General features: G+C 32.2%; 1 protein-coding gene across 1 annotated transcript; it reads left to right on the top strand.

Annotated features, from left to right (window-relative positions):
- The first annotated feature begins 2,589 nt into the window (after positions 1-2,589).
- LOC139862002 (transcription factor MYB78-like) lies at positions 2,590-4,155 on the top strand. The gene is made up of 3 exons (XM_071850542.1): positions 2,590-2,870; positions 3,180-3,309; positions 3,414-4,155. The coding sequence occupies exons 1-3, from the start codon at positions 2,699-2,701 to the stop codon at positions 4,069-4,071; spliced, it is 960 nt and encodes a 319-aa protein (XP_071706643.1). The 5' UTR covers positions 2,590-2,698; the 3' UTR covers positions 4,072-4,155.
- The last annotated feature ends 8,143 nt before the right edge of the window (positions 4,156-12,298 follow it).

The raw sequence follows: 12,298 nt of genomic DNA, 5'->3' as shown, positions 1-12,298 counted from the left end.
GATAAATTTCTTTTGTGACCATACTTTGTACATGTAAGACAAAAAAAATATGTAAAAAGTAAAGGGTAAAACTAAAAAGTTAACAGAAAAATATATGTATTATATACTTTTTCTTAAACTGTGTATTTTTTGTCCCAGGATAATAGATTTTGGGAGCAAGTACTCCATAAATACTCCGAAATATTTTTTTGTAGGGGCTAGGGGCCCACGATCTTTTTTATAATTTCTCACTTTTGCAACACATCCAACAACATCTAAGCCAAGAAAGTCAAAGTGTCAAACTCCTAATGCCGACTTTATAAATTACATCACCACACACGTGTTCTTTTTCTTAACTCCAATTATTTTTCGTACTTATTACTGTTTTTATTTATACCTTTATTTAAGTACTGGTTCGGGCCGGTCCGTGCGATGTGGCGGGGGCTTTCGGCCTGCGTATTTATATTTAACGCAGTTTTATTTACAGAAGGAAAAATGAGCTATGTGTTATACGTCGTTATTGGTGTCGTCGTCTTTAGTGTTTTTTAAAATTTGTCCGGTTCGAACGTAGTTAGTTTCCTTTTGTTAATAAAATTATTTCGAGCCTAACGGTGCTGGCGGAATAATTTAACTCGTGGCGAACAGAAAGATACGGGTTGTCGTTATGTTTAGTGTTTTTTAAAAAGTGTTCGTTTCGAACGTAGTTAGTATCGTTTTGTTCATAGAATTATTTCGAGTCTGATGGTGTTGTAAGAAAAATTTAACTTGCGGCGAGCGGAAAGATACGGGCTGACGTTGTGTTTAGCGTTTTTTAAAAAGTGTCCGTTTCGAACGTAGCTAGTTTCGTTTTGTTTGTAAAAATATTTCGAGTTTAACGGAGTGCTTGGTGAAATTTAACCCGGAGCGATGAGGAAGATACGGGCTGTCGAAGGGTTCGGGTGAAATTTTTATTTTAGTTTAGGGAATTTACATTTAACCCTCTAGAGTACAAGGTATTTTTTGTAAGTTGGTTATAGTTTGGGGGGGGGGGGGGGGTTGCAGTTTTTTGGGTCAAGTTTGGTCAAATGTCGTTTTAACCCAATTTTTTGTTGGGTTTGAGGTTAAACGATGTCTTTTCCCACACCATTTAGTATATTAAGGGTTAATAATTTCCCCCTATTATTTCTACCACATTCTTTTCTAAATACCTATTAAAATTGATTCATACCTGAAACCAACAACAACAACTAAACTCAATACCATATGAGCGGTGTATGGACAGGTGAGATATAGACAATCCTTTTCATATCCGAGAGTAAAAATAAGTCATTTCTCCACCCAAAGTGAAACTCTCAAAGTAGAGAAAGTCATCACTCTTTCAATTCGACGGATAAAGAGATTGCTTCCGAGTCGACCTCCGGGCAATTATACCCGGAACCAAATTTTTACTTAACATTCTATTGAATTTGACCCGGAAAGCAATTTTTTTTTTGGGTAAGCGAGTAAACCCTCATATGAACTAGCACATTGGCTCCCCCATAGAAGGTAAAACCTCGGGTAATCAAGCCCCCCGAGCGCGAGACCTGGTACCGAGTGAATTGCGCATTATGCGCACCCTCTAGTCACACTCCTATTTTTGAACAAATTGACATAGCCAAGAATTGAACCCAGGTGGTGTGCTTCATTGGACAACTCGGTAACCACTCAGGCAGACCTGAATGGTTAAAAGCAATTATATTGACAAATAAGTTGCAAAACTCAATCATTCATTGTAAACCTAATTACACATCAACTCAAGCGATGAATCATTGTGAATATCAATTTGCGAATTGTATCAAGTGAATTCTCCTAAACCCGGATTAGTATACCTAAAAAGTCGGATGCCTAACATCTTCAAGAAACCTTACACGACCACAAAATTCACCGCAAACACCAACAAAACTTGGACTCATAATCACTTTAACTACACCTACAATAAATAAGTCCCAATCATGGGCCCATCAACCATCGATTATTGTTGTCATCGACGAGGTATTTGCTAATGTTGATGGTGACAACCGGAAGTGCATGGAGGTCTAGAACTCGCACCACCTCTGAAGAAATAAACGAGAGAGAAGGTATGCAAAATATAAGGTGGAACGAGCGAAGAATCAGAAAATAAAAAAAGAAAATTGAAAATCGGATCACCCACGTAGAGCTGGTGGTCGAAAAATCAAAAGAGAAAGTCGGGTTTCTTTTTATAGAATATTTCTTAAAGACGTGTTGGAGGGAGAGAGATAAACTATTGTTTTGGGGTTAATATTTACATTTGATAATTAAGATTAAGATTTGTACTAATAGAAATATATGATATTAAAATGCAATAAAAGCTAAACTGAAAAAAATAACTTGAATGTACCTTAGCTAGCTAAGTATCTTCTCAAATTTATTCGATCGAGCATTTTAGTCTATTCATTATAAACCCCCTTCCACCCACAACTTTACTATTGCGGCTCTCTTTAATCTTTATCCTTCTCTCTCATCAACTTTTTCTCGCACACATAAGTTTAATTTAATAATCTTATTACTCTTCATCTCTCTATATAAACCCTATAATCTTCCACTATTAACCCAAAAAAACACACCCTTTAGAGTATCAATAACTCCTCTCTCTTTCTACCTCAATTTTACATCTTTCAAATACATATTTACAATATATATCCATATAGATATAGAAGATACTTATAATTTGTATCATAAAATGAGTAGTTGCAACAACTCAATGGATATGAGTGGAAGTGAAGATGATGATCAAATGAACACCATGGATGATCTTAGAAGAGGTCCTTGGACCGTTGATGAAGATTTTACTCTCATCAATTATATTGCTCATCATGGTGAAGGTCGATGGAATTCGCTTGCTCGTTGTGCCGGTTCGTTCATTTAATTCATAAATGTTTAATTCAGTTAATTTCATAAAAAGTGTTTGATACATAAAGTTCTAAGAAAGAGAATGATACTATATATGATAGGAACAAGTTCTTATTATGGTATTATGAACGTCTATGCACTTTACCAATACTTTCTATCTTTTTTTTTTCTACATTAAAAACTAATCTATGTTTACTTATATTACATTATACATTAACCTATAATAATAACTCCTTTCCTCGATTGATTAATTGAATATCATAAATCTTATCCGTTTAATATTGACCTGATTTGTATTTGAATTTAAACAGGACTCAAAAGAACTGGAAAGAGTTGTCGATTAAGATGGTTGAATTATTTACGACCCGATGTTCGTCGTGGAAATATTACTCTCGAGGAACAACTTCTAATTCTCGAACTTCATTCTCGTTGGGGAAATAGGTGAGTTCATTTTATTTTACTAGACGTTTTAATTTACTTTTATTTTCAATATATGTTAACGATATGCAATAGTTGATTTAATTTTAATTTTTGTTAATTTTAAGGTGGTCGAAAATTGCACAACATTTACCGGGAAGAACAGATAATGAAATAAAGAATTATTGGAGAACAAGAGTTCAAAAACATGCAAAACAATTAAAATGTGACGTGAACAGCAAGCAATTTAAAGACACCATGAGGTATCTATGGATGCCACGTCTTGTAGAGCGAATTCAAGCAGCTGCCACCACCACCACCACAACCACAACCACTGGCGGTTCATCATCATCCACCACCACAACGTCAACTGCAACCACAACAAACTCGTACCAACAATTAGTATTGCCTGATCAAAACAATACTAATTGTGATAACATTTGTTCAAATCATGGAAATACCCAAATTACCCCTAACTACACGCCGGAAAATTCAAGTAACACCGTGGTGTCACCAGTATCTGACTTGACGGAATGTTATTATCCGGCGAATCAAGATTTGTTTCAACAGAATAATAATAATAATAATACGTTTAGTAACGGATTTACCGATGCAATGATTAGCCCATCGGGTTACTATAATCAAGAAATGCAGTTTCAAGCTATGATAGATCATCAACAAAACAATCAATGGACAGATGGTGGTAATGGAGGTGGTGATGATTTTTCAGACAATTTATGGAACGTTGAAGATATTTGGTATCTAAAACAGCAATTCAACATGTGAAAAAAATTAACAATAAAAAAATTATATTTATTATTTATTTTTATTTATTATTATAATAATATTATTATGTAATGTAATTATGTATATGTATATGTATATGTATATGTATATGTATATGTATATGTATATATGTATACATTATATTGGTTTGGAAAAGGTTACAAATCAACAACTTGTGAGATACACGTTTCTAATTTGCAATCAAAAACAAACTACATGTTTTTTTATTGGTTTTCTCATTTTTGGGTGGTTATTCAGTTACTCTAATTTGTTTGTTACAACATATTATAAATTATGGATTTTGTGAACACTAATCTTAGAAGTTGTTAAACGTGATTAGAGGTTTTGTAGAATGCAATTATATATTGACCTTAAAATGATGGTTGTCGATAAAGTTCTAATTATAAACATATTACAACGGGTGATATTTTTCATGTTCATGCTAAATGGAGAAATGGAGTTTTTACTCGGATGCAGTCAATTCGGATATCCCAATACCATTTTTTCAATCCTTTTTATTGGCCGGTCACTTCAAATATATTTTTAGTGATGTTTAAACTTAAGACTTGTAAGAAGTGCCAAGGTCTTAATTATTGGGTTATCTTATTATGCTTTATCCTTTTACCCTATTTTCGTAGTATATATTCCATGTTCATTAATCATAATATTGATGAATTTTGTATGTAATTAGATGAGAAAATCAGGATCCACTAAGTTGCATGTAAAACAGAGTGGTTTTTATTGGTTAGGAAATAATTAATTAAGACTAAATTAAATCCTACTTTTAAGTGTTTTTGTTAAGAATCTAGTTTATGAGTCTCATATCCTTCAGAATCAGAACAAAAGATTAAACAAAGAAATATATTTGCATGTGTGGAATTATCCAAAGTATATAGTTATATAAACTCTAAAGAATTTTATTAAGCCGACTTGTTCTTGAATATTAAAATCTCGCATTCTATTCTACAGTATATAATAAAGCCATGGAATTTTTGTAACCTAGTGCACAGGGAATGAACTTAACAAATGCTATACAGAATTGATGAGTGAGCCCCATAAAATGGGCCATGTCCTAGTTCTAGATTTTGTTTAATTTCTTAAAAAATTAATGATTACTCTCATGTAAACTATGAAATGACATCCTAGTATTTTTTTTTTATTAGTATTCAACTTTTTTTTAACTGACTAATCCTAAGGGGACAATCCGCTTTGTGAGCGGCCTGAAGTAATAGCAGGCGAACCTCCGTAACCATAAGAGAAAATAACTTTGTGAATGACAGAAATCGAACCCTTGACTTTCACATTGGAAGATCAGGGTCTTATCATGACGCCACCACCCTATGGTTAGCATAGCTTTTGTATGTTCTTGATAAATACACTTGAATTTATGATAAATTCATTTTCATTATGCATTATTTACTTGTATGGTACAAGTTATCAATATACTACGTATAATATAAGTGGATTTACAGTGAAAAGTAAGTTCTTAAAAAACTAATAAACAAATCGTACTTATTAGCTTTTCAAATGATGTAGAAATATGTTATCACTTCCACTATGTTTCCTGAGTTTAATTATAAGAGAAAAGAGAAAAGAGAAAAGAGAAAAGAAAGAAAGAGAAGATAATTGAAAAATAAGGAATGAATCCTTCCAATTTGAAAGAATTTGAAGAAAAATTAATTAAAAATTTTTTTTCTTGCTTTCTTTTTTTTAATATAAATTTCTAGAACATCATTCTTTTTTTTTCCTCGGTTTACTTTAACTTCTCTCTAAATTAAATTAGTGTTCATCTTTAAGTTTTTTTACTAACTACGAGTATATATGAGCCTAATTGTTAATAATATTTTTTAAGGAAATTAGCCTCCTTGCTATTCGCTGATCATATTTAGTTCATTTATTCCACTATAAATGTATCGAGTCTAGTAGAGTTTTTTAAACTGTGTGTATATAATTAGATAACATAGATTTTCAACTGAAAAGGTTTATTAAAAAACTTTACTTACAAATTAGGTGTGCTTTTTTGCAAGAAGAAAAGAACGTAATTTTGAAAGAAAAAGAATTCCAACAGAGTATCTTGTACTGCCTTCTAGAGTTTGGGGAAAGCGAGTTGGAGACTTGGAAAGAAAAAAGTTTTATTTTATTTTATAGTTGTTATATAAGTAGTGATTTAGTGACGTGGCGTGTTAAGATTCATCTAATCTTAAAGTCATTCGTTAATGTACCATGATCTTATCGTGTTCTCCGTATGCCACGTGAGTTCATACCCCCTCCTGCGAACCCATTCACACCACCCATCATAATTTTATATATTGAATTAAATATTAAATTAATTAATTAATTAATTATTAATTGTATTTTAAAGCAATAAGCCAATACGGAGTATTATCTAAAAAAAAAAACTGAGACTTATAAAGCAAGGTTGAAAAAGACACGAGGCGGAGTTAAAACGGTAGCGAACTCAAAACGTCGCAACGGAAAAAACGGGACCGAGACGGGGTCGAAACGGATGTTGACTAATGTTGACTTATATATATATAAATATATATTTACACATATTATATAGCTAAAAAAACCTTCGTTGACAAGTTTGTACCTATAATTGCTATTAGCGTTAATATAATACAAAATGGCTTGGCTCTATTTATTGAGGCAACACCAAACGTCGATTAAGTGAAGTCTTGACCGCCTTTTAAAGCCTAAATTGATTTTCAGACAGGCTTTTAAACCCATGAAAATTTAATACTACCATTTTCATGGCGTCTCAATTTTTTTTTTAATTATATTTTATTAAAAAAAAATTTCTACTGTTTGGCCGGGGGTCCACTCTAAAGCGATCTCTTTATCCGCCGAATAAAGAGAGAGATGACTTTCTCTACTTTTTTTGAGTGGAGAAATGACTTGTTTTTATTCTCGGATAAGAGAAAGATTGTCTACATCTCACACCCCACATACACCACTCAAGTGGTATTGGGTTATGTTGTTGTTGTTGTTGTATAATACAAAATGGAATACTAAACTAAATCAATTTTGATTGATTTAACCGACTTATGACCCATTTTAACAGAATTTCTGACTTTTGACCGACGTTGACTCAATTTTTTATGCATTTGACCTGACTTTTGACCGTTGACCGACTTATAAGAAAACGGGACGGAGTCGAAACGGTTTAGTCACCAAAACGCCGCAACGTGTGTCGCAACGGACGCCATTTACAACAGTGCTTATAAGTATAAAAAATTCCTTATAATAGATGGTAATCCGATCTAATGAATGATCCATATATATATATATATATATATATATATATATATATATATATATATATAACCATTCAGGCTTGCATGAGTGGCCACCGAGTTGTCCAATGAAGCACACCACCCGGGTTCAATTCCTGGTTATGCCAAATTGTTCAAAAAGGGAGTGTGACTAGTGGGAACGCATAATGCGCAATTCACCTGGTACCAGGTCTCGCGCTCGGGGGGGGGGGGGCTTGATTACCCGAGGTTTTACCTTCTATGGGGGAGCCAATGTGCTCGTTCATAGAAGGGTTTCCTCGCTTACCCAAAATATATATATATATATATATATATATATATATATATATATATATATATATATATATATATATATATATATATATATATATATATATATAGGGTCATAATCAAGAGGGAAGCACTTTTTTGGGGGGAAGGGGGAAGCAAATTATTTTTTTTTATTTTTTCGTTTTTTGAAATTCACGAACATTATAGATTAGATGAAAATATGAACATTTAAAAAAGACACTTTGTGACGAATGTCATTATTTTGGCGGGAAAACGCTCGAATAAAAAAATTAAAACATTCAATGCATTGAATGTTTTGCTGCTGAGTTTATTTGCATCGTTTTGTTTTCATCTTGTGTGAAGTGTTTTTTTCGAATTTAGCCCGATTTAGAGTTTAGGGTTTAGGGTTTAGGGTTTTCGGGATTACTCCGTAAACCCTCAACCCAAAACCCAAAACCCTAAACTCTAAACCGTTCGTGTTAAAATATTCAATCTAAACCCTAATTTCTAAACCCAAAACCTTAATTTCTAAACCCTAATAGCTAAACCCTAATTTATAACCCCCTAATTTCTAAACCCCTAATTTCTAACCTCTTAAAAAAAAACTTAGCAGAAAAACATTCAATGCATTGAATGTTTTTATTTTTCTTCTTCGAGCGTTTTCCCGCCAAAATAATGACATTCATCACAAAGTGTCTTTTTTAAATGTTCATATTTTCATCTAATCTATATTGTTCGTGAACAAAGTTTTTTTAAAAAATGAAAAAAATTTACTTCCCCCACTCCCCCTCAAAAAAGTGCTTCCCTCTTGATTAAATCTCTAGATGGTAATCCGATCTAATGAATGATCCATAATGATATATATATATATATATATATATATATATATATGGTCTAAATGAAAATAATGAATATTGAATATATAAATCAGATATGAATGATAATTTATAATCTATTGATATATTCACTTCGCTCAAAATATATATAAATTTACGTATAAAATAAATGTTTCATATAATTACATAATATTTACATATTACATTATGACAATTCAAATTACATGTTAGTTAGTTTAGGATTTAGAAAGTTCGATCGACAACTCGATTAACTCAATCTTATTCCTCCTCATATCAAATGCTATATAGCAAATTAGCAATCAACATTTCATTTAACATACCGAATGTCACTTAAATATATTGCAAATGGTAAACAAGCAAACAAATTAATTTTACAAAAGTATAAATTAACAGTAACTCTTAAATACTCTAAATCTTAAGATAAATAATAAACTTTACATAATTTTAAGAGAGTAATAAAATTTTTAGGATAAGTAACTCCCCTACAGTTTCATAATAACCTACATGAGATTCATGTAATATGGTGAGATTTTGTGGAGATGGTGATGGGTGCATAGGCTAGATTTGTTGCACCTCAAACACTTCCAAAAATATTTGTAAGGTCAATATCTTTTTTTTTTAACAGCGAATTGGATCACCCGAGGGGGACTAAACCACCCGTTGCGATCATCTCCCGTTTCGACTATGCCGATGCATCGATAATAATTTCGCCTCCATCGCTGCCCGGGAGGAAACCTTAAAACCGATCCAAGGGAACGGTCAAGTAAAACCCCCTCTCCTTTACCCCTCAAACGATATGAGAAAGGTGTCATTGGTGGATACTTCATGGCAGGGATGAAATTGTGTTTTTAATATGTAGCCAACGGGGGTCGAACTCCTGACCTCCTCTAAAGGAGGCAGACCACCAACCGCTGAACCACATCACAACTTCTGTAAGGTCAATATCTTGGATGCATGGTAGTTGTTTGTTTGTTTGTAGGCTAAGTTCTTTATTCATGACACAACGCACCAAAATAATATTCTAACACTAATAAGCTCTGCTCTCTTTTTGCCTGATATTACAGCTTAAACCACTCTCTACATGGCACCACATACTCAAATTTACGTTACATATTCGCTTAACATACATAAATTTACACGTAAGTATGTATGTTCGCTTGTATGTTTCTCGTATGTATGTTTTATGTTTTATTTGGTTACGGAATATTGTATGTATGTATGTATGTATGTATGTATGTATGTATGTACGTACGTACGTACGTAAGTATGTATGTAGGTATGTAGTTATGTACGTAGGTTTAGGTTTGTAGATATGTATGTTTAGGTGTGTTTCTCGCTGTTGGTGTAGCATTTGTAAGTCTCCGCCTATGTTTATTGTTCTTTTAGTATAGCATTTATCGTTAAGCCTTGAGCTCCACACAGCAGTCTAAGGTACGTTTCCATATATATATATATATATATATATATATATATATATATATATATATATATATATATATATATATATATATATATATATATATATATATATTTTAAGTTTTTTTTTTTAGTATTTATTTATTACTATTATCTATTTTTTATTTTTGTTTTTTTTTTCGACCCTATCATATGAGTCAACAACAAACGTGATTTATTGACGACTTGTCTACCACTTAGGGACTAAATTGAACTCCATGCTTGATCTAAAACCCATGAAAATTTGATTCTACCATTTTCATGGCGTCTCTTTTTATTACATTTTATCATGTTTGTATTTATTTTATACTATTTATCTATTTATTTAATTTTATTTTAATTATTTTACCTTAGTTATTTTTATTTGTTTTATTTATATTTTTTTCCCCTACTTTTTTGGGCCGGAGATCCTTTTGGAAGCAATCTCTTTATCTGTCAAATAGAGAGAGGGAGGACTTTCTCTACTCTTGTGAGTGTTTCACTCGGGGTGGAGAAATGATCTCTCTTTATTCTATGATAGAGGTAGGATTGTTTACGTTTCACCTCCCCCATACCTCACACATGTGGGATTGGGTGACCTTTGATATTATTGTACATAGTTTTAACACACTTTGATTTTAGATTCTAATACAAATTATGTAATGATAACAACTAGTTTTAAGCAAATGGTGTCAGAGAGTGAGGACTGAATTAAAAAGGAAAAAAATGAAGGGGCAGACTTGAACATTCATATAAAAAGGAGCTAATGGCTGGAAAAAAGGTGTGGGCAGGAATTGAACTTGCAACCACTTGAAAACCATACAGCACACTAAACCGCTAAACGTAAGGTTGTTTAGTTCACAAGATATTATTTATTTAACCTGTTAAAACATGTGGTTTTCAAGGGGAAAAAAAAACAAACGCGAACCTGAATTAAAATGGAGTCAACAGTAGTTCCTAACCTCATTAACCAATCCTAACCTCTCAAAGCAAAAATCAAATCTTTTTCCATACCTTTTCCATTTGATATATATATATATAGTAATATTATATTATTTTGTATGCATGCGGGCATGTTTAAATTAATATCAACTTTGGCAAAATGTTTACGGATATGGATATTATCCGTTAACCGCATCATTCACGGATATAAACGGATGAAATTGAAATTATATAGACGTGGATATGGATTGAAAAAAATTAAATGAATATGGATAGGATTTTACCTTAACCAATGTATATTCGATCTATTATCATCCCTATATATTGTTAAAGAATCGGACATTATCAGAAACATTTGAACAACTAAAAGTCATATTGATAAATATTTTATGAAACAATGAAAAACAATGGGTTTCGAGAGAGAGTTTAAATATTAAACAAATAGTAACAATAAATTCCCATCAACTTATGCTTTCTTACAAACAAATCTTTAGTTACCAGGTTCAATTACGTATAATTAAAAATAACCATCAAAAGTTCAAAGTGATCCAAATTCTATTTTTGTTAATGGTATCCCATATTGATTAATAACACAGTGGTCACAACGTATGAAGTTTAACTACCTTTAATCCGACAAAGCTCGAATTTGTACACTAAATTGACTTTTCATATTAAAAGCGTCGATAAGGAATGTTGTATGGATAGTTATTGCCATCAAAGAGGTTTAACATGGAATGTAGTTTGTGGATCGAGTCTAGTTACTTGTCAAGTCATTAATTTGCTGGTTGAGTGTATGAACCACACCAACGAAATTGGCATGTACTTTGTGTCTTGTCAACCTCAGCTTATAACAAGAGCCAAAATGGTGAAATGATTTACTTTTTAACTTTTTAAGTCATTTCGAAAGAAGTAAAATAAATTCCCAAATCTCTTTTCCAAGATTTGCTGATTTTAAAAAGTTGATATTCCTATCGATATAGTAGTATTCAATTCAAAGTGTGCACCTATAGTTCAGGGTTAGCTAATTCGAACAAAGTATATATTTTTAGCAATAATGTCGTTAGGTTTGAAATAACAAATATTTCACTAAAGTGAATTGTTTGTATGGGCCTTGTAAAAAAGGTCCAGTACTATTATAAAATGTTAAGACACGTTTTTAGGTCAGTAATCTAGAGAAATCTGAATTCGATAAAGTGACAAATAAATAAATAAAGTCAGAGGAGGATATAATTGTAATTTGCAGAGTTGTACTTGAACACGTGATGGGAAAAGGAGGAAGTGAATGACAGAGAGGTGGCGGAGCGTGAGTTGATGAGAAGCCGTCAAGTGTGGTCCCCCCTTCTACAAGGAACGTGTTGACGAGTCTCACCTGTATTAAGGTTATTCCCAATAAAGCCCTTATCAATTTCTCCTTATAGTCTTCCTTATTACAGTACTTTTTTCATAAAG

Source organism: Rutidosis leptorrhynchoides, chromosome 1, assembly GCF_046630445.1.
Source record: "Rutidosis leptorrhynchoides isolate AG116_Rl617_1_P2 chromosome 1, CSIRO_AGI_Rlap_v1, whole genome shotgun sequence".
Classification (NCBI taxonomy): domain Eukaryota; kingdom Viridiplantae; phylum Streptophyta; class Magnoliopsida; order Asterales; family Asteraceae; genus Rutidosis; species Rutidosis leptorrhynchoides.
This window is presented reverse-complemented; position numbering and strand designations above follow the sequence as displayed.